The sequence below is a fragment of the Podarcis gaigeae genome, assembly GCF_964106915.1.
Source record: "Podarcis gaigeae genome assembly, chromosome: 15".
Classification (NCBI taxonomy): domain Eukaryota; kingdom Metazoa; phylum Chordata; class Lepidosauria; order Squamata; family Lacertidae; genus Podarcis; species Podarcis gaigeae.
The window spans coordinates 1,445,083-1,467,207 of NC_139692.1; the positions used below are offsets into that span (position 1 = coordinate 1,445,083).

The following is a 22,125-nucleotide window of genomic DNA, read 5'->3' on the forward strand; positions in this document are numbered from 1 at the left end:
ACTATGAAGACTTTGGTTGGGCCTGCCTCCTCAACTGCATGTGAGCTGTACACAGTTGGAGCCTTGTCCAAACTTGGGCTTTTGTCTGTGAAGTTTGGAAAACAGCTTCTATTGTTTCTGAGTGCTTGAACTCTCCAAAAGAGTGTTGACCTGGTTCCCCTTGCTAATAGCTCATTCACCTTGTTGCTGTTCTTAAGCTAGTCTCCATCACTGAGAGACTTGAGACACTTGAGACTTGAGAATTATTTTGAGCCCTCTTTATGCTTAGCTTCAGCAAATCTTACTAATGCATTGTAAGAGCCAATTTCCTGCTTGGCATTGGAAAATTGTGTGTGTGTGTGTGTTGTTGGTTGTTTGCTTTGGTTTTCACATCTTTTTGACATTTTACCTTGTTTGGGCATTTTTTTCAATGGTTGGAGCTGTATTTCCTCTGAAATGGTGTTTACGCTTTTAGAATTAATTGTGGGATTTTGAAATGAAAGGGAAATCAAGCATTTTAGGCTTTATTGCATCCACAGCAGAGGAAATATAGTAATTATTTTGTTGTTGTTTTAACAAACTCTTTTTTGAGCTCTGTAACAACCAGTGCAATCACAGCTTTGAAAGTCTATAGGTGGACAAGATTTTCTGACAGCCTTTTGGAAAACACGAATCAAAATTTCTCCAGATACTAATAAGTCCCACAGAAGCAGCTTAATGCTGTGTCCTAAATTTTGAGGGCCCCCCTGGCTTTGCAAGAGTGCTTGTTTGCTATCAACAACATATTTGAACAAAAATCAAGTCCCCACTTGCAAATATCCCCATCCGTTAGTATAAATATTTAACTACTTCAAAATACAGGTCGCTCGTGCAGATGTGATGTCCCTGATCACACTGGTTTGAAGCTTCCCATAGTAAGAGCCAACCTTGGTGCAGATGTCAGGCTACTGTGTGGTTTGCTCCAAAAGCAGAAAAGTAGGGAAAGTGTTTGGAGGGAGGGTTGCGCAAGTGAGTTTAGCCTGCTGTGCACTTTAGAGAAGGGAATTGTTACATCTGCACAAGCCACGTAGTGCAGGAAACCTTTGTTTTGGAGAGTCAGCAAAGATTTGCAATTTAGAGATAATAGAATTTATTTTTCTCTTGTATCGTTTTTGAAGCAGAAAAAAATTGATCAACCTATAGGCTAACTTTTATGCACTAACTGATTGCTAAGGGATTCAGTCATGGCAATGCTGGTTTAAAACATATTACAACCAGTCATTTATCTGAAATATTGGCATCTCTTAATATTAAGACTGCCTGAGAAAAGGAAACTTCCACATAGTTTTTTTATATTCAAAAGTAGGTCTGATTTGGCTGTGTAACACAAAAAGTTGATGTGCTTTAGCAAATCACATGGCTTGGGAGGTTTTTTTTATTAGTCTTGCACATACAGAATATGTGTTTTTAAATCCAGCATTGCAAATTTGACTTGATCCTTTTGTTTTGCTGTTTGTATTGTATGGGTTGGTAATCCTGGGCATATTGCACTTGAGAGACAGTGAATCCTGCCCGACACCTTTAACTATAAACTGAGCAATGTTGTTTGTTTAAAGGTGGGAAACTGTTGTGCTGTGAATCATGTCCAGCGTCCTTCCACCCGGAATGTCTCAACATCGAGATGCCAGAGGGCTCCTGGAACTGCAATGACTGCAAAGTGGGCAAGAAGCTACGGTACAAGCAGATTGTTTGGGTCAAGCTGGGAAACTACAGGCAAGTGAAGCCCAACTCAAAATACTTTGTGGTTATCCCATTACTATTATTATTACTATTATTATTATTGTTACTACTACTACTACTACTACTATTCTATCATGATTTCTTTTTTAAAACTATACAGGTAACTCACATCTTATGCAGGAGTTATGTTTCTAAATTGCTCAAAGCCTCAACAACCCCTAGAACTGCTCCCACCTCCTGAGATCTGGCTGTTGAGCCCTCCAGCTTTCTTACTGGGGTCTCAGGAAACACCACTTGTACTCATGCAGCCTCCTTGCTGCTTCGCTTCTCCTTCCCTCAGCAGCGTTCCTCAGTCATCTTCTAGCTGCTGCTGCTGCTGCTGCTGCCGCCTCCTCTCCTTCCTTGACTGCTGCTGCTCTTTCTGTTCTATCCCTGCAAACCCACAAATTTTCTTTTAAAAAAGAACATCGTTACCCCACCCTGGCTCTGCTTTCTGGTTTTTCCTGTTCTCTTTGTATCTGGAAAGCCCAGCATGGAGAAAGCTGTTAAGCCCTCCAGCTTGCTTACAGTAGTGGGTCTCTTAGCAGCTTTCTCCACACCCCGTTCTCCATGCTGTGGCTGGGCTCCTTCCTGGGGCTGCTGGGCTCTGGTTACCCCATGCAGAGGAGCCCAGCCCCAGGGACAGGATTTGTGTGAGTCACTGTTTCCGAGCCAGCCTTGCAGAAAGGAAGAGGAAGGGGGATGTAGGGGGTGCTATTCTGCTTGGACTACCCACTGGCCCTTCTCTCTGCCTACTCCAAGCACTTTGTATTTAATTCATTATTTTCTGGCCAAGCGTGCAAATTAGTGAAATTAGCAAAAGATGTGAGTTACCTGTACAAAATACTTTGCAGATTTTATTTTTCGTCATATTTGTATGCTTCCCCTCTTCTCCAGAGCTTAGTGCAGCTGGGGGAGGCGGCATTCCCTCTTTGTATTTTCACAGTAAGAGTGAAAGATAGGTTATGTTCAGAGAATAAGACCTGGCCCAAGAGAATTCAAGGAGCTTCATGATGTCTGGCAGTCTGAATTCGGGTCAAGTTCCTTTCTTAAGGTTCTACCAGCCACCCTCCAGACAGCGGCAGGATGGACAACTTTGTCTCCAGCTATCCTTAAAAAAGAGGCAGAATTGTATGAGAGGAAATAGCCCTTGATTCCGCCTGGTTCCGAACCATTTAGGACTTTGAATTGTGCTACAAAATGAACCAGTAGCCAGTGAAGGTGATTTAGAGACCTCACATCCTCCATGTAGCTGGTTCTAGTCAGCAGCTCTGCTGCTGCTTTTTGTACCACCTGAAGCTTCTGAACAGTCTTTGGAGCAGCTTCACTTAGAGTCCCTTATAATTATTCAGTTGGATATAAATAAACCAGTTGTGACTCCTGGAAAGAGTGTCATTGTTGCCTTTGCCTCAGCTGTGCAGTGGCACTCTTGGCCACAATCCAGGAGGAAAGATGTGTTGAAGAGGATCCAAAAATTGCAAACCTTTTGAAGAAAGGTTTGGGTTGTTTTATGGTACCTTATGTTGTGCACTGCCTTAATATTTTATGTGGTATATATATACTTGTACAAATAAATATCCAGTCCATTATTGATCTTGGGCTACAGTTCAGGATCTCCAGAGTCTTCCCAAACCTGAGATGGGAATAGAGCAAGAAAGAGGTATCATTCATAACTTGATGTCGCCAAGTTCCAGTTCTCCAGACAATCATTTAAAAATAATATTCTTCTAAGGAATTGCATGGCTTAAAATGTGCTGAGATATTGAATATGTTTGTGGATTAATAAAACTTTCTGCAACTTTTAACAGTATTCAGTAGTGTTCTCTCTCTGTCTTTTGACTAGTTGTCATATTTTTCTGACCTAGTTATGTGAATTGATTAGTAAAATGTCTTATGGACTAGTACTGATGATTGACATTTTCAAAATTGAATTATTGTTGTCTGTTTTCTGCTTACAGAGCTCATATTCCCTTCTAGGATATACCACTTTTGCACAAACTCATTGAAATGAATGGACCTTGTGCAGCTGGACTGCTGGGTGGTTAGCTCTTAAGTGATGAGGAGTTCACTTGTATAAGGAATTTTCTAAGATTGTTACCTACACTAGGAATAATCCTGCAGAACATAATTTACTAGCAGAGAGATGGTTTGAGAGCTGTAAGACAGACAGTATGCCTTTTATTTAATGAATTTCTTTCTTAAAACCCCCTCCTTTTTTCTCACTCCATTATTTCTAGGTGGTGGCCAGCTGAGATCTGCAATCCCAGGTCTGTTCCTCTCAACATTCAGGGCCTCAAACATGATATCGGGGACTTTCCAGTATTTTTCTTTGGTTCACATGACTACTATTGGGTACATCAGGGCAGAGTATTCCCTTATGTTGAAGGAGACAAAAGCTTTGCTGAGGGGCAAACTAATATTAACAAGACCTTCAAGAAAGGTAAAATCAAAAGACAGTTTTTTGTGGTTTAATGACAAAATGTTCCACATTTTTTGTGTCTCCATCACTACTTAATCACAGGAAATTGTGGTTGTTGTGTTTTGTGTCCTGTGTGAAACTCCAGCTGAACTCTACTGAGAACTGGTTTAAATGTTTATAACTATATGCGACAACAGTTCTGGAATTGTTTTCCATCTAGAAGGTAGCAATCCCTGTGCATATTTGGTAAAATGATAAAGCATTAATATTAGTGCTGCAACATTTAGTTGATTAGTCTATTAATTGATTTTTAAAAATCTGGTTAAAAAATATTTGATGAAAAAGATGTTCCTGATTATTGGGCAGCAGTTTCTTTCCCTTAAATACATGGTGGGGGGCTGGTTCTTTGTGCCATCTTGTGAATGGGGCATAAGCAACAAGAGTATGCTTCCCCACACCCCTTTATGCAGTTAATCAATTAAATGAAATAATAGATTTTAAAATTTGTAAGTTGGAGTAACAGGTCTACATATTCTCTGATGGCTTAAAACCGTTTTGTTCTGGATTTCCAGAGCGTAGCTATTTGTAGAGTGTTCCCTCTGCACCAACTGCTAATACTAACTCCTTCCTCCATTTTGGGCTCCTTCACACAGCGCTTGAAGAAGCAGCAAAACGCTTCCAGGAACTGAAAGCACAAAGGGAAAGCAAAGAAGCACTTGAAATTGAAAGGAACTCAAGAAAACCACCTCCATACAAACATATTAAGGTGAGCCCCTTTTCTTGCTCTTATTTGTGTTGGATGTGTTGAGCACATGAGCACTTTACATCCACAGTGAGAAACCTTTTTCTCCTGGCCGGCCAGGTCTGCATCTGCCCTACTCCTTATGGGCCAGGCTCGACATGTGAGCAGTGTCAATCACCCAATGTTACGATGACATCAGGTAACCAGCCTCTCTGAGCGCATGTTCCCTGTACAGATTTAAAGAGGCTTGCAAAAGAGGTGCCATAAGGACATAGAAAGTGACATTATATCAAATCAGACTATTTGTCCATCTAGCCCAGGATTGTCTATTCTGACAGGCAGCAGCTGACAGGCAGAGGTTTTCATTTTTTTATTATTATTAATTGCTTTATTGATTGTAAAAAAGAAAAAAGTCAACAAAGAAAAGAACCAAAGGATGATACAAATTACAAAAAATTAAATTAACTTCTTACAATACAACTTCTTTTTATGACTTCCAGTCACCCCATCAAGAGTCCCAGGTTTCTTTTAAGTAGCGTACTTTTCATTATCACTCCAAACTTCTCCCAAATTTTTGTTTTAATAAGTTTTCTATGTTCATACTGGGATCATTCTAGGCTAGCCAGAGAATTCATATTTTTAGAATGCTCTTTTAAGATATTCTCTGTAAATATCCCACTCTCTAGTAAATGATTGTTCTGTATTATCTCTAATTCTTCCTGTCATCCTTGCTAATTCTGTGTATTCCAATAATTTCATCTGACAGTCCATTTTGGTCGGAATGGAATCTCCTTTCCATTTTTTGGCTATTAAGATTCTTGCTGCCACTGTTGCATTCAGGAAGATTTTCCTCAATTTTTTTGGAATGTCTATATGTACATTCGGGGTTTTATTCAAAGGAGATTTTAAACATATTTTTGAGCTCGTTATATTCCACCACATGTGAATCATCATACCCTCCGCCTCGCTACATCTGCAACAAATGCTTGACCTGGTTCTATACATTTTAACCAATTTTGATGGTGTGAAATACCACCAGTATAGCATTTTCATAAAGTTCTCTTTCAGGGTATAACATGCAGTAAACTTCAAGTCTTCCCTCCATAATCTTTCCCAGGCTTCCATTAGAATGTTATAACCAAAATCTCTGGCCCATTGGATCATTACCGATTTAACTTCCTCCTCTTTGATTTCCCAGTCTAGGAGGAGTCTATACATTTTAGAGAGTGATTTGTCTTTTGAATTACAGTGGTACCTCGGGTTACAGACGCTTCAGGTTACAGACTCCCGTAACCCAGATATAGTACTTCGGGTGAAGAACTTTGCTTCAGGATGAGAACAGAAATCGCGCAGCAGGAGTGCAGCGGCAGCAACAGGAGGCCCCATTAGCTAAAGTGGTGTTTCAGGTTAAGAACGGACCTCCAGAACGAATTCAGTTCTTAACCAGAGGTACCACTGTAGTTCTTTCTCGAGTCTACATGGTTCTGTAGAAAAACCTTTCCTTTTCTCTATTTTAAATGTCTCATTAAGCTGATGATATTGTAACCAGTCAGATAAATGTGTTTGGATTCCTTCAAAACAAATTTTTAATTTGAGTCGGTTTCCTACCTCCTCCAGTAATACTTTGTAAGTTGCCCAGTTTCCTTTCATATTCTTTTTTTTAACAGAGAATGCTTCTACCGGTGATAACCACCATGGCTTTTTAGGCTCTAGCAGATCTTTATATTTAGACCACACCAAATATAAAGATTTTTTTATGGCATGGTTCAAGAAACCTTTATGGACCTTATCATACCCTAAGTAGGTGTGCCATCCATATCGATTATAAAATCCTTCCAAGTCGAGCAGATCTGTATTTTGTAACATCATCCATTCCTGGATCCAGGAGAGACTGGCAGTTTCGTGATATAATTTCAAGTCTGGCAGGGAAACACCCCGCCCCCCCTTATATCTATTAGCAATTTGTGTTTAATCCTGGGTCGTCGTTGTCCCCGCCATATAAATCTAGAGAAATCCTTCTGCCATTCCTTGAAATAGCCCTTCCCCCGATCACAGGAATTGATTGAAAGAATAAAAGCATCCTTGGAAGCACATTCATCTTTATAGTGGATATTTCCCCCCATAATGATAAGTCTATTCCAGATCTCCATGTTTTTTAAAAATCTCTTTCCAGGTCTTAATATCTTAAAATAAGTTTTTTGGGGGGTTTTTTGCCTAAGTCATATTCCTAGATATTTTACTTTCTTACTAATTGTCAATCTGGAAATCCTTTCTAGTTCCTCTTTTTCTTGGGTTTCCATATTTTTAATCAGCAGTTTTGGTTTTTTACTATTGAGTTTAAAACCCACCACCTGTCCAAATTCTTTGATCATTTCCAGCACTTTTGGTAAGCATTCTTTTGGATTTTCAGTCATAATTATCAAATTGTCAGTGAAGGCTTTCAATTTAAATGATTTCCCCCCTACTACAATTCCTCTTGTATTTTCATCACTTCTTATTTTCCAAAATCAAAATAAATATTAGCAGGGACAGAGGGCCCCCCTGCCATGTCCCTTTCCTTGCATTGCAACGATATGTAACGCTGCCATTTATGATCCGTTTAGCTCGCTGTGGTTTAACCCGCAGTGCCCCCCACGTCCCCGCTGCTCCAAGTATATCGCCCCAATTCCTTTGCAGAAAGTTTCTTTAAAACCCATTTGGTTAATTAATCTTTTCATGAAGCACCAGGAGATGTTATCAAATGCTTTTTCCTTGTCTACCAACATTAATTTATAAAACATTAGAACAAACATGCGCCCTGATATGAGTCATAGCAAACCAGAAGTCCCTTGGCAAAGGTTTTCCATCACCAGCTATCTGAATTTTTAACAGGAAATGTAAAGAATTTAACCTTCTAAATACAAAGCATGCACTCTGACACTGTGCTGTAGTCTGTCCCCAAAAGTAGCCATACGAAAACCACAAATGCAATTTTAAACTTGGTACATTTCCGGGGGGTGGGGCATGGTTTACGAAATTCTCAGAGTGCAAATGATGTACATGCATATATGAACCAAATCTCTGTGTGTGCTTGCATGCAAGTGTTAGAATTACACATTTTATCTTTTCTTCTTTTTCTGTTTCACAGTCCAACAAATTAGTAGGGAAAGTTCAGATCCAAGTTGCAGACTTGTCAGAAATCCCTCGATGTAACTGTAAGCCAACTGACGAAAACCCTTGTGGCTTGGAGTCAGAGTGTCTGAATCGAATGCTGCAGTATGAATGCCACCCCCAGGTTTGCCCTGCAGGAGAGCGCTGCCAGAACCAGTGCTTCACCAAAAGACTCTACCCAGAAGCAGAAATTATAAAAACGGACCGGCGCGGCTGGGGTCTGAGGACAAAACGCAGCATTAAGAAGGTAACATATAGGATGAATGCTTTTGAACTGTTGTAGAGTGTTTAAAGAGATGGCTGCTTTGGGGGGGGGGGGGTGTCTTCCCTTGCATTGTAGCCCATACAAATAAACTTTGAGGCAAAGTAGGTGAAAATAATTCTTGTTGGTCAGATTGGTTTTAAATGTACAATTCAGAGAGTAGCTGGAAGTGGGGAGGGAGAAAAAGGTCCTCCTCGCCTTCCACTATGCAGTTTTAATCTGAAATCTTAGGCGCTGTACTGCACCAGAGCTCAGAAACTGCTCGCGTTAATGAAATTCCTTGTTGCAAAATGCGCCTGGAACAATGGGAGCTTCGATCGCTGGAAGAGGGCCCTTTCTGCTGTCACACCCCAAGTTTGGGATTTCTTCCTTAAGCAGTTGGTCTTGGAGCTGACACTGTCAGCTTCTTGAAGGCTTTCCTATTTGCCCAGGAATTTTTAGGTTGTGGTTGGATTTTTGTTCTCATTTACTCTTTAGTGGTTTAGATTGTAACATTTTTTTGCCTCATTTTACTTAATTTTGTTTATTTACTGGTTTTAAACTGCATTTATATCTTGTCTATGAATTCATTTTTCTTCACACTTTGTACACTTCCTGTTAATCTTTTGATAAAGGGAGAAATGTTTTAAATTAATTAAGCATATTTAGTAGAAGCATATTTCTTTGGGTTTTAGAAGGCCTGAAGCCAGACAGAATTGGGAGGGATCATAAAAATTATGTTAGAAGGAAATGTAGTTCTACTTCCGTCTTTAATACAAGTATATGTGCCTTAAGCCGCTGCAAAGGCTTCCGTGGTCCCATTGCTTGCTAATTCACAGATGTGTGAATCCAAAATGCTTAATGATTTTTATTGAATGAACCTCTTCAGCGTTATTCTGTGAGGGCACTGTAACCTTTTTGCAAATGACTGTATTTAGATTGTCTTACCAAAGGCCACACAGCTTATTTTAGTGGTGCATGATTCAAGTTTCAATCTCTTTTTCTGCTGTACCACACTGCTTGTCTCCTAACAAGGGAGTTTATTCCTTGCAGTAGCATCACAAATTGCCAGCATGCATTTCTTTTTAATCTTTTCAGGGTGAATTTGTCAACGAGTATGTTGGTGAGCTAATTGATGAGGAAGAATGCAGATTGCGAATCAAACGAGCACATGAGAACAGTGTGACCAATTTTTATATGTTAACTGTTACAAAGGTAAAAAGAAGACATTCTCTCTATGTGGGACTGGTTCATGTAATGCCATCTCAGTTTCAAATGGGTTACACTTTAAATGCCATTGAAATCCCAGTAAGTGACATCCACTGCATGGATTACCACAATGAGTGACATTGCAAAAGGCTTGAAATGAGCCTATTTAGCCTGGCTGGCTGGCTGCCCCACCATATCCTTGCAGGGAGTGTGGTGATGCTACTGCAAGGGTTTGTGGGAATCAGGCACTTAGAAACTGGATTGAGATATCCATGAAGCCCTCATAAACCATGAGGCCACTCATTCAGGTGGAATTACAAGGGCAACTACTTGCCTGTTGAGTCTGAAATGCAGCAAGTGGCAAACTGTGTAAAAAAAAAAAGTTATAGTTAGGAATTGTCCTTAGGGCTGGGAGATGTCAGCTTTTCAAAATTACAATTTGTCACCAGCCTAAGATCACAATCTGGGGGTACACCACAATGTTGAAACAACAAGCTGTGTTGGCCCCAGCCCTGCGAGGCCCGCGGTGACTGCCGCCACTCTTCCCACAGCACTTCGCGGGGCCAGGGACAACGCAGCTTGTTCCCAGCGCCAGGCACGGGGGGTGGAGGGAATCCATCCTCAGCGTGCAGAGGGAGCAGGCTGCCTCAACCTCGGCTCCTCACATGAGGGAACCCTGATGTCTCTCTGGCTTGTGTGCAAAGCATTGGGGCTCACTCAGCTGTGTAATGGAGCTGCCTCCTTGCCTCTGGCTCATGGGAGCGGGAGACGGGGTGGGGGCTTCTTCAAACTGGTCTGCTCAGGAGCACATTGGTGCCCAAGCCTTTGTGGAGCACTTGAAAGAAGCTGAGGGAGAAGCAAGCTGAATCGCTCTGGTGATACAGTTTGATCCTCCCTCTGTGGTATGAGGGGCAGAGCGCGGTGGCGGCTTCACCTGGAAGTATACCTTGGGTGAAGCCACCACTGCTCTCGAGTCCCTCTGCTATCAGCAGCCCAATGTTGGAAGCAGCGCTGGCAGCAAAGGGACTTGGGAGAGGCATCGGCTTCATCCTCTGTACAAAGCTGCCAGGTGAAGCTGCCATCACACTCTGCCTCTAATACTAGGCATAATTGGCCTCAGAGAATGTGCCCCCCAAGGCCACCTCGCCCTAAGAAGTCACCCCTGCAAGCACGCACTCCCCACTTGGTTGAGGTCTCATGCTAATCTGCTTGTTGCCCTTCAGCCTCACACTTGGCGGAGGCCTTGTGCTTCTGTGCTGTGGTCGGCATTTGGTAGCAGCATGTGCTGGGAGATTCCATTCCACCTTTTGTTGCAGACATGAGATTGTTGCGTGTTACATGTCTGTTTGCAGTCCAGCACAGACTGCTGGGTCTCGTGAGTGGAACTTCTGCTCTGTGTATTGCTTTTGGTTTTGAGCCTCTCTCTGAGAAGACGGCAAGGTAATAAATCCGTAGGTTTAGTATGTATCCCCAGCCTCAAGACTCTTTTGTTGTGCTGCTTACTCTGCTACGTATAGTGTGCTCAAGGCAGCATGTTGGTGGGTGCATGATCCGTTGGTCCCAACTGCTTTGCGGGGAGAGGCGACAGGGGGTTTTCTTCGTTTTTCGCTTGTTCATCCCAATAGTAAGGCCCAACCCATTGCCCTAGCCCCACCCGCTGGTTCATCTTGATATGAGCCATGAGCCACAAACCTTCTGAATATATGGAGTTCACACATCTAGTTCGAACTGAGGTAAAGTTGGTGCTGGGAGACAGACCCTGCAGTATCAGATCCACCTTGTGCAGCATTCTGTTCTCAGGTGGGTTGCAAACGGGAAACCTGCAAGTTGGACCTGTGCAGTCACAATCTCCCCTCTGGCAGTGCTTAGCATTTGCCATTCAGCGTTTTCATGTGGTAGAAGCACTTTGTATTTCTGGGCCAGTTACTTCTCTACAAACACAGTTCCACATTGGTTTGTGCCTAAATTCTTTCCTGTCTCAGTGAATGTTATCTGCAGATAGTTTGTTGAAACTTTGAAGAGTCTTGAGGTAACTTAATATCTGGCGCAAGAAAGTGTGTTGCTTTTTGCTACAACGGGATGGATTCAAACTTAAGTCTTAGACATTTTGTATATGATTGTGTCTCTGTTCTTTGGTCTTTTTGAAGGACCGTATAATAGATGCTGGCCCCAAGGGAAATTACTCTCGCTTTATGAACCACAGCTGCAATCCCAACTGTGAAACTCAGAAATGGACAGTGAGTGGAGATGTCCGAGTTGGGCTCTTCGCTCTCTGTGATATTCCTGCAGGTAAGAGTGCTTTGGCGTTGCTCCATTTCCTTTTAATGTTACTCTGTCTTCCTCGCCTGCCTTGCAGCCTTTTCTTGCCTTTTTCTTGAGGATCTGTAATACTGTAAATTGTTGTTCTGCTGCTAATATAATTGGGTGGTGGTCCTGATCCTCAGGTAGGGGATAGAGAAGTGGCAGCACAACAGCCACGTTCTGCAGTGGAATCTGGCCTTCTAAGGCAGCTGTGCACATCAGGAAGGGTCTGCAGTGGTTGAGACCATTCTCACACTTTTTATCACATGAGCACTGAATGGGCACAGAAGGTCTGTCACTGCCATGATTCAAGGCCTTTTGCTTTAGACAAAAAGGGAGGCATACAGCATCCTATTTGGAATAGACCCACTGAATGTAATAAACAAGACTGTAAACAAGAATGTAATAAACAATAAAACAAGATAAGGATCATTGATTTTAGCTGGTCTACTCTGAGTAAACAAGGTGAGTAAGGTGCAGCTTGAAAGAGGTGTATAAACTATGTGTGGTGAAGTTTTCCTTACTCTCCCATAATATTAGAACCTGAGTTCTCCAATATAGCTGAATGTTGGAAGACTCAGGACAGACAAAAAAGTACTTTTTTGCACAATGCATGTTTAAACTATAGAATTTGCTGCTGTGAGATAGAGTAATGACCACAAACTTGGATGGCTTTAAATGGGAATTTGACAAATCCATGGAGGGTAACACTTTCAATAGCTGCTAGTCATTCGGGCTGGGCAACATCTGGTTTTCAAGATCTAAATATCACAATATACCAATATATTACAATGTCTTGAATGTTGTCTTGGTTGCTTCTTCCTTTCCACCTTAGGGGAGGAAGACGCAGCCGAGAGACATGCCCAGCCCTGCTGAGCAAGCCCTGATGCCTCTCCAGCTCATGTGAGTTGGAAGGCTGCAAGAACTTCCTTAAACTGCTCCACTGGGAATGGGAAGTCTCTTACCCCTTAGCTGAGTGAGCCCCCATATTGCTCTGACTCGCGTGAGCCGGAGAGGCAGGCGGATTCCTCAAAGGCACGGGCAGGCAGAGCCCAAGAAGGTGCTCTCCCAGAACCCTCTCAGGCTCCATCTGCCTGCGCCTTTGCTGCCTTTGAGCTGGTGTGATGTATTGCCAGCTCAAAATGTCTGAAACTGGTATCACAATCTGAATGCCATACTGGTTTCAGACAATTTCCCAATATATTGCCCAGCTCTTCTCGTCATGATGGCTTTGTACTCCAAAATTGGTTGTGGTGCTCCTTCAGTCTCAGTTGCGGGGGGAGAGTGCTCTTCTGTTCATGTCATACTTGTGGGCTTCCCGTTGACATTTGGGTGGCTGCTATTGTGGATTCCCTCTCTGGAAAATTCATTGCACAGTTTTTGCCAAATGCTGCAGATGCACCTCTTTACCCTTGACATACATGTGTGATACGGATCCACTCTAGTTGTCATGGTAATTCATTCTGAACTGTTTTTAATGTTTTAAGGGTAAGTGTAGAAGAATAAGTGTGGAATTCACATGTGCATACCATATAGAAATAGGGCAGGCAAGGGATCTGGATCCTGAAAGCCATAACACCAGGTCAGTTTAGAAGAAATTTCTTGGCTGAAATGCTCTGACCTTGATGGGCAAGAGGGGCAGTCACATTTTTAAAAATATGTTGCTTGCTTGTCCAACCTCTTTTAAGATTTGACATGTGCTGGCGCATCATAATTTTCTGAAATACACTTGATGCTGACATTGTTTCACAAACAGCTAGTGTGTAAAGTGCTTCTTTTGAACTTCTAGGGATGGAATTAACATTTAACTATAATTTGGATTGCCTGGGGAATGGCAGGACAGAATGCCACTGTGGAGCAGATAACTGCAGTGGATTCCTAGGAGTGCGGCCAAAGGTTAGTTGTGCAAGTGGAGTAAAGCCCTCTCGGACAGAATCGGCAAGTAGAAACCTTCATGCTTAATGTCACACGGTAGTAAAGCTCATTGTGGGAGAAAAACAGGACCATCCGTCCCTGTTCTTTCTTGTTATAAACAAACACAGCATGTACAAAACATCTGGTGCCTGCTTGGATCTATTTGGGTGATGTACTACTTTTTGTTACTGGCTGCTGGTGTCTTCAGGTGTCAGTGCCAGAGCCTGAGAAACAGAAGGAAGGGGGGGGGGTTGGCTCTTCTTTTTAATGGTAAAAGGTAAAGGACCTCTGACAGTTAAAGTTGTCTAATCCAGTGACTCGGTGACTCTTTCCTCCAACTGCTAGACGGCGTGTGCAACAGCAAATGAAGAGAAAGCAAAGAATGCAAAATTAAAGCAGAAGAAGCGGAAGATAAAAACAGAGCAGAAGCAGATGCATGAGGACAACTGTTTCCAGTGTGGAGATGGGGGTGAATTGGTCATGTGTGACAAAAAAGACTGTCCCAAAGCATACCACCTCCTCTGCCTTAACTTGACACAGCCACCCTTTGGTAGGTGCTTCCTGACTTGACTTTACAGGTTTTTATTGGTATCCATGAACCTCTGTGTGGAATTATTAAGAGCAGGCAGAGTTCACCTGTTTAACTTTGTGACACCTAGGAAACAGTTTGATATTCCAACAACATCCCGGAGGTAAGGGAGGGGGTACAAGTTCTCCATCCCTGGCATATGTGATGGTTAATAATAATGGGACCAAGTAAAGGTGAAGGTAAAGGACCCCTGGACGGTTAAGTCCAGTCAAAATCGACCCTGGGGTGAGGGGCTCATCTCTGCTTTCAAGCCAGGAAGCCGGCGTTTGTCTGCAGACAGTTTTTCTGGGTCGTCGGATTCAGATTGCAGAATCCCCTTGTTCAGAGCACGCAATAGTTTGCCATTTCAAACATTGGTTTATGCTTTAAATCTCACCCAGGATTCTTAGGCAGCTTCAAACCAGTGTTTGCTGGATAGGACATCAAACTGTGGTGTATGCTGCAGAGAAAGTAATTAAAAACCTGGAGTGTACAAGAGGAGAGCAGAAGTACCTGAGATAAAATGTGGCTTGGCATTATGTGTGAGCTGGAACTACGTGGGCCTTGGCAATCTGGTAACATGATATTTGCTTCCTAGTGCCTGCACTAATATCTCCCCACACCCTGCTCTGTTTTCAGGAAAATGGGAATGTCCGTGGCACCAGTGTGACATCTGCAGCAGCCCTGCCTCTTCGTTCTGTGAGTTCTGCCCCCATTCTTATTGCAAGGATCATGAAAAAGGGGCCCTTGTGGCCTCTGGTTTGGATGGGCGTCCGTGCTGCTCTGAACACAACCCCAAGGCTCCTGTGGCACCAGAGTATTGGAGCAAGATCAAACGCCGATTGGAACAGCAGAATCCTGAGGAAGATTCGAAGGAATAAACTTTCCTTTCCTTAAAACAACAACCCACCTTGCCCCCCGTCCCACTGAGTGGCACATTATTGTGAATTTGGAGAAAGTGCCATGGCATCCTCTCTTTTGTCTTTGGAGTGGCTTCCCTGGAACTCAGACAGGGGCCCCCTGAGTCTGTGTGGCCCTTGCAGCCTGCAGCATCTGCCCTTGAGAAACGGGAAGAAGTGTCTTGGCAACCTTTTGTTGTTAGAAGAGGAAGCCTTTCCGACATTTTTGTGGGGGGAGAGACATCATGTTTAAAGTATCTTCTCTGAGTGTGGAAACCAAACATAGCAAAATATTTATTTATTTAAATTTTAATGGACTTTGAGGATTTTGCGTCCTACTGCGGTCAGTGTGTCTAAAAGGAGTAGCAACACCAGCCTGGTATCTATGTATGTATCTGTAGGGTTATTTTCCTGTCTAGTTTTAGAAACATGAGAAAAAGCCTCTGCACACCAATAGCCTTTTAGATAAATCTTATTAGGGGCTGGAGCAAGAGCCTATCGTGGCAGCTGGCAAGTGACATGGCCTCATTCCAGTACGTTCACCATGACAAAAAGTTTTGAGATGAGGGTTGGTTTATGTCACTAACTGAGTGAAGAGTGATCATACTAGAGGTTCCCCCACAGCAAACTAGTTGTGATCTGTTTACTCTTGAAGTGCATTCTGTTTGAAACTACATTTTCAGAAAATGGTGAAACTGTAGACTTCTTACATGCCGTGTTTGAAACCCAACTTCATTTTGAAAGTGCTTGGGCAGCAGATGCTTCTGAAAGATTGTGTCCACAATAATTCACTTTAGATAATGGGAAATAGCTGGAGGTACCTGGGGGCATCTGGTGTCTTGTCCACCATTCAGTTTAATTAAGCATAAGTCACTTTTCTACCGTGAAAAGAATGATTAAACAGTGCTTTCCTTGCTTGTTGTAAGTCTTGCCATAGTGCAGGGTGCAAAGTAAAAATCTACTGCCTTCAGAGTTTGCACTCCCAGGTTCTGCCCTAACTGGGCTCCACTAAACTCTTGTTTTATGGGCCACGTATTGTGCAGGATTTGCAACCTGGCCATCCGAGGTCTCTGCTGGTTTAGCCCCTGATTATGCTTTCCCTTTCAAATTTGAGGGGCAGAATTTGGCCTTCAGTGTGCATTTTTAATGTCCAATCCATGCTTGCTCTGTGGCATGCTTGCCAATATCTAATAGGTTCATTTCCTTGGTCCAGGCTCCTCCTACTTTCTGAGGACCTAGGATACTGTGAGTTTTGGTTATTTGTTCTGCGGCTCTATAGCTGATTTTGGTGTGTGGCTTGGTCGTACGAAATCTCTTGATTAAATAAAAACCTGAATGTCTTTAAAAGTACGTTCTTTAACTGTACAGGGTATAAAATGGCCCATGGTGATACCATCAGTCTAACAAAAGCAATGTTTGTATCCCAGAAGGGATCATGTTTGTTAATAGCTCTTTGCAAAGCAACAGTACAGCACTGAAGTAGCCAGTTTTACCAACTTTCTTCCAATGAGTGCTCTCTAAATGTGTCCAGAGACACTTACTGTAATTATAACCATGCATTGATTTATGTGGAAAAGTTCAACTTCAGATATAGACTGGTCAGTACCAGAAAAGAAGACAGTAGGCTGTTTCTGGTAATATCAAGGTTTCCTGGCTCAGCTTTTTCAATAGGCTTCCTCCCACCAGCCACCCCCACTGCTTTTAAAATGCTTCTAATTTAAGAGAAAATGCAGCTTACTTTCCTCCTTTTGTACAGGCAAACACACTACATTTCTGCAAAGCGTATGAATTGTACTTTAGCTTCAGTATTTTGCAGAGTCTTTCTGCAACTCCCATTGCAGAACAGGTTCCATTGCCTCTTCCTGCTCTGCTTGTGGGCCAGCTGAGTGGTATAGAGCTCTAAAGGAAGTTGTCACACACTTGACCAAACTAAGGGGCAATGTTAAAGGCAAAATTTAAAACACTACACTTTGTTTTTGTGTACTAGATTTTAGTTTTCTGAATATGTTGTTTGGCAACATGTTGGTATTTTGAAGGAGGAGTGGGAAGAAATCCTTTGGGGGAGAATTTTGTCCCCATCTAAAATTGCAGGCTCAGAGCTTGCCTTCCCACAAGATGGTAGAGCCGCTCTGCCTGCCCACTGCACAAAGCTGGTGGGCACAGAATGGTGCAGGCACTCTCCGCTCAGACTGCTGTATCTTCTCTTCCCTACACTCCTTTGTCACTTGATGGAGTGGGAGGTGCTAGATGGTGCTCAGTTCTCCTGTGACAGAGTTTGGATAGAGCAAATAGCCAGTCCCCAAAGGCTTAACTATTCCTGGCAACAGATGCCATTCAGGTAGTGATGGGTTTTGAAATGTACATAGCTACTAAGTTAACCGTGGACAGTGTTGGCTTTTAGCCACCCTGCCCTACAAGGTCAGCACCCAAGGAAAGTATCTCATTGAACCAGTGGTCAAGCCAACCCTCTCTGTGAAATAAATAGGAATTCCATTGCCAGGTCACTTAGCAGCTTAAATTATTGTATGCACTGAAATGCGTATAGAATAGGAAACATCATTGTATTTGGATGGAACCTTTTGGTGTGCTGGAAAAGTGGCTTTTGAACCCCACAGGCTCTTCATAAGGTTAAAATGTTTCACATCTTAGCAGGGGAGACTAAGTGTTCTTTTAATTTTTTATTATACATCATTATTTAACTTTTTAGCACTTGGTTTTTTAAAAATAATACTGAAAAACAGCAAGGAGCATTCTTTTAAAAATGCAGAGCTACAATAATGTGACATTTTAACAAGTTTTATAACAAATGCTAATCATGGACTAATAAGTGTTTCCATATAAGCGAGTCAGTCTTAATATCCTTGTGGACTTTATTTTTCTTGGTTTCTAAATATTTTGTCACCTTGTCACTGTAAAATGAGCAGTTTAAGCACTGCCATTTATTGGAAGATGGGGTTGCACCAGTTGACAGCCTTTATTTGGATTGTTCACGTGGTAAACAGGCATTCCTCTCCGCTGTGCATGCTTGCCTTAAGCAGAGAGGTGGACTAAGCACTCCTCCTTTATCTCTTGCCCTGCTTTCCCCGCTTCTGCCTAACAACTTAAAATGAAGGCTTGAAGATTTTCCTCAGGCAGTTAGTGGAAAGGGCTAGAACAATGCAGTAGGCCACAGTGGTCCTGCCTCATTTCGGTTGCAATCTTATACGCACTTATCTGAGAGTAAACCCCTATTGAGCACAGTGGGACCTACTTCTGAGTAAACTTGCTTAGGCTTGTTCTGTGAATTCAGTGGAATTCAATTTTGTGTGTAATTGCTTTAGACTCTGTTTGCACAAATGTTGATCTGGCTGTGTGTAGAACATGTTAGGGTTTGCTTTACTCCATAGATTGGAGTATTTGCTGGCTTGCTCCACTAGAATACTGCAGGCTTCTGTTCTTTTTACCTTGCCCATTGGAATGAAAGAATGGACACATTCAGCTCAGGAACGCTGCCTGTAGAGTAAGGAAGTATTCTGGTTGAATTGTCACCATGGCATTCACCAGAGATTCAGGTTTGCTTTTCACATCACAGTCTTAATAACACAGGTGCACTGCCACAAGAAACACTTTTTTGTCTGCAGGCACATCAAAAGCTATAGCAATATGTGATTCCATCTCCAAAAAGACCAGTGCACAATAAAGGCCGCCGTTTTGATGCTGTTCCCCAGAGGTCAGCCAGATGTGGCATGATGCAGATTCTCCTGTCCAAAGTGGAGTCTGTCTGTGGACACCTACTAGGGAAATGCAGTCGACTGGGATGCCCCCTGCATTTTCCCTGCATCAGATGTCACTGTGCTCACGGCACGTGCAAGCAATGGACAGATAGGGAACACCATGCGAGGTAGGACTTCAAAACTACACGAATAATTTGGGTTACATTTTAAGGAAAGGCAAAGCGTCTTCTCTTGGGAACGTCCACCTGCCCTATCATCTTTGCAATACTTTTCCATTTATCTCTCGAGATGGGTGTGATTTGCAGCTGCATTATGCAGACATACAGACATACATGTCGGCTGCTGTTCACGGACAAGTGTTTGTACGTACTATAGAGGGGTGCTTTTGGTTTGTTTTTACATACAAGTATGCACTTCTCACATTGTGTTTTAGCAGCCCTCAGGTGTGCACCTGTGTTACATAGATTGCTATGTGAGAAACAGCCCTTTAGAACTTGTATTAACATGAAGTAAAAAGGGAATTGGGTATTTCATTGGTCTTTTTTGCTTGGACTCTTTGCCTCCAACATATACAGGTGGTGTTGGGAAGATGTAATTACTAGAGTATCATTGACAAGGACCTTCTAACCATAGTTGACTGTATATACTGAGACGTTATGGGTCGGGTGTTTTGGGGGGGGGTCTGCCGCTGGTACGAATTTAGTCACTTTAACATTGGAACTTCTGCCTCATTGAATTCAGGGTTTAATGTACTTGAAGCTGTTCCCATTCTTACTTTACAGCTTGTGTTATATTTATGTATTTTATATGGTATTGTGAAAGTCTCTCTTTTTCCCACCTTAACACTGAAACTGAAACTGACTTCTGCTTCAGTTCCTTGGTCACGAGGCAAACAGAAAGGACTTGAAAAGTGTCTCCTTTTCCTGTGCTCTTAAGAAAAAAGGACAGTTGTACAAGACATCAGCATTATGACTTTAAAAAATGTTTACTTTTCCACAATCAGTTGTCTCCTTTCTCTTGCCCCCTTCATGCATTTCAGGAAAGATATTTGCACTTATCAAAACACTCCTGGGTGTGCTTTAGATTGCTTTAGCAGGTAGAATTGGGCAAATCAGCATTTTGTTGTGTGACAAGCTGCGGTGCAGATGCAATTGGGTGAGGGGTCCCCTCCCTGGACTTTGGTGAGAAAGAAATGAAGTGAATGCTCTTTGCAACTGTGTTTTCATGCAGAAGTCCAGGGGTGGCAAGCTCTGTTGCTGTGGGCTTGCCATATCTGCCAGTGGGATTGGTGCAGAAACCATACAAGCTTCATGGAGACGAGTGCAGAATGCCCAGGAGCAGAGCTTGGTGGGTTACATCCTTTCCCCCCACATGTTAACTTTATTTCAGTTAAAAGAAAAACACTGCCACTTTGCCAAAGCTGTTCCTCCATTCACAGCTTCCCATTAGTGATGCTATTGGCAGTTGTGCAGAGGAACCAGTGTAGTGGTGGTTTTGGAAGTCTGCTTTTGGAAATGAATAAAATCAGTGTGTTGAATCCTCTCCCAAACACCTGTCCTCTCCCCCCAAGTGGACATCCGAAGGAATTATTTTTCAATAAGAACTGGAGAAAATATATTTGTTTATTCATTCATATTGATCTGTGTCTAGCCTGTGTCATCACCCCTCCCCATTTTAAAAACAACAACAAATAATTTGTGTTGCCGTTGAAAACCATGATGGTAAAATAGCTATTATGACTGGCTAGTAACAAGACTGTGTCTTTTTATTGTTTATAAGGGTATGTGCTTATTCTGACATTGCTATATGAAAAGACAAAAATCCATTTGTACCCACACATGTGATATTGCACAATGGGCACCAGTACCAACAATTTGTCTCCATTCCTGTGTACTCTATCTGTAACAATGAATTTGTAGAATTGTTATTTCTGTAGATCTTGTTACTACGTACCAACCTTTGTAGATTCTGTGAAATGTTATTTTAACAAAAATCACCAGAGTCTTTAATAGCAAAATCATTGTTATTCACTTTAAAGTCAATATATTAGAGGAGTTTCTCAAACCCAAATAGAAGCTCTCCTCTCAACACTTTAAAAGTCGTGTTATTTTTTCCCTGGGGATGTTCCATGGGGACATTACTGTATTATGACTTGATGTTGCTGCGTAGATTTTGAGACTTAAACAACATTTTGGAGGGTTTTGTTGTTTGGCCTATGTTCTCTTGCATAGTGTGAAATCTATGGAGCTTGGTTAACCTGTATATAGATAGCTCATTGTTTATTAGTCATAGTGTATCTAGGATTGCCTGTAATATTTTAGCTTCTTACTGAATGTGAGTGATGGTAGGAACATATAATTTTTGTACATTATATTAACGGAGATGTTGCCTTTTTATTTTACAAATACTTTGGAATTCAGATGTGGTTTTGCTTCTGTGAAAATTAATTTGGAAAGGTTTTTAAAATGACATTCCACTGATTAAATCTTTGCTTGAGGTTGACTTCAATAAATTGTTCTGAATGTTCCAATTAAGTATTTGACTATTTTATTTTTCTCACTGCCTCTTCAAGCATAAAGGGTTATTTTGAGAGTAGCATTTTTGAATTGACTAGAACTAAATATCTGTTACTCTTTTGTTAAGTATATTGCAGGTAACAAATGGGGAAATGCCTGGGGATAAAATACCAAGCAAACTGTTAAGAGTGCCACATATAATAATTGTAAAAAATGTGTATAATTTTCTGAAAGAATTGAAGGTTTAGATTAGCTGCCCAGTCTGCTTTGTTTTGTGGGAGGAGATGTTAAACGGGGACGGGCTCCAGGGGGGTCGAGAAGAGAACAATTTCCAACATGTGAAAGGAAAAGATGGCGATGCCCTGTTGCAGTTTTCCTCCTCTTCCCCCATGGAATTGACTTTGGGAAGTGGTTGCAGGGGAGAAGAGAGAAGTGGAGCTCCTGTAGGGAGGAAGGAGTAGAAGCCTTGGGGGAGTCATAAATGGAACTGGCTGTTTTGGGGTTTGTGGAGGAACCAAGGGAGAGTATCAAGGAGAAAGTGTCAAAATAAAAATAGGAATGGGGTTTCCCAAAGGAATGTTCAGAGGAGAATAATGGAGGGCTGAAGCACAGAAAGGATTGTATTGAGGTAGTCTGTCTCTTAGGGAGAAAAATTGAGAATGGTGATTTCTTCATTAGGAAGAACTTCCTGACAGTAAGAGCTGTTCGACAGTGGA

General features: G+C 42.1%; 1 protein-coding gene across 5 annotated transcripts in view; it reads left to right on the top strand.

Annotated features, from left to right (window-relative positions):
• NSD3 (nuclear receptor binding SET domain protein 3) overlaps positions 1–21,423 on the top strand; it is an 81,940-nt gene extending 60,517 nt beyond the window's left edge. For 4 of the 5 annotated variants that reach the window (XM_083713432.1, XM_083713433.1, XM_083713434.1 and 1 more), the window contains 9 exons: positions 1,575–1,731; positions 3,975–4,177; positions 4,810–4,922; positions 8,026–8,295; positions 9,388–9,504; positions 11,646–11,787; positions 13,589–13,695; positions 14,059–14,263; positions 14,921–21,423. In XM_083713432.1, the coding sequence (XP_083569558.1) occupies positions 1,575–1,731; positions 3,975–4,177; positions 4,810–4,922; positions 8,026–8,295; positions 9,388–9,504; positions 11,646–11,787; positions 13,589–13,695; positions 14,059–14,263; positions 14,921–15,162 (1,556 nt within the window). In that variant the 3' untranslated portion in view covers positions 15,163–21,423. The remainder of the gene's footprint in view (positions 1–1,574; positions 1,732–3,974; positions 4,178–4,809; positions 4,923–8,025; positions 8,296–9,387; positions 9,505–11,645; positions 11,788–13,588; positions 13,696–14,058; positions 14,264–14,920) is intronic. The other variant, XR_014558115.1, reaches the window with a different exon arrangement.
• Positions 21,424–22,125: the final 702 nt, after the last annotated feature.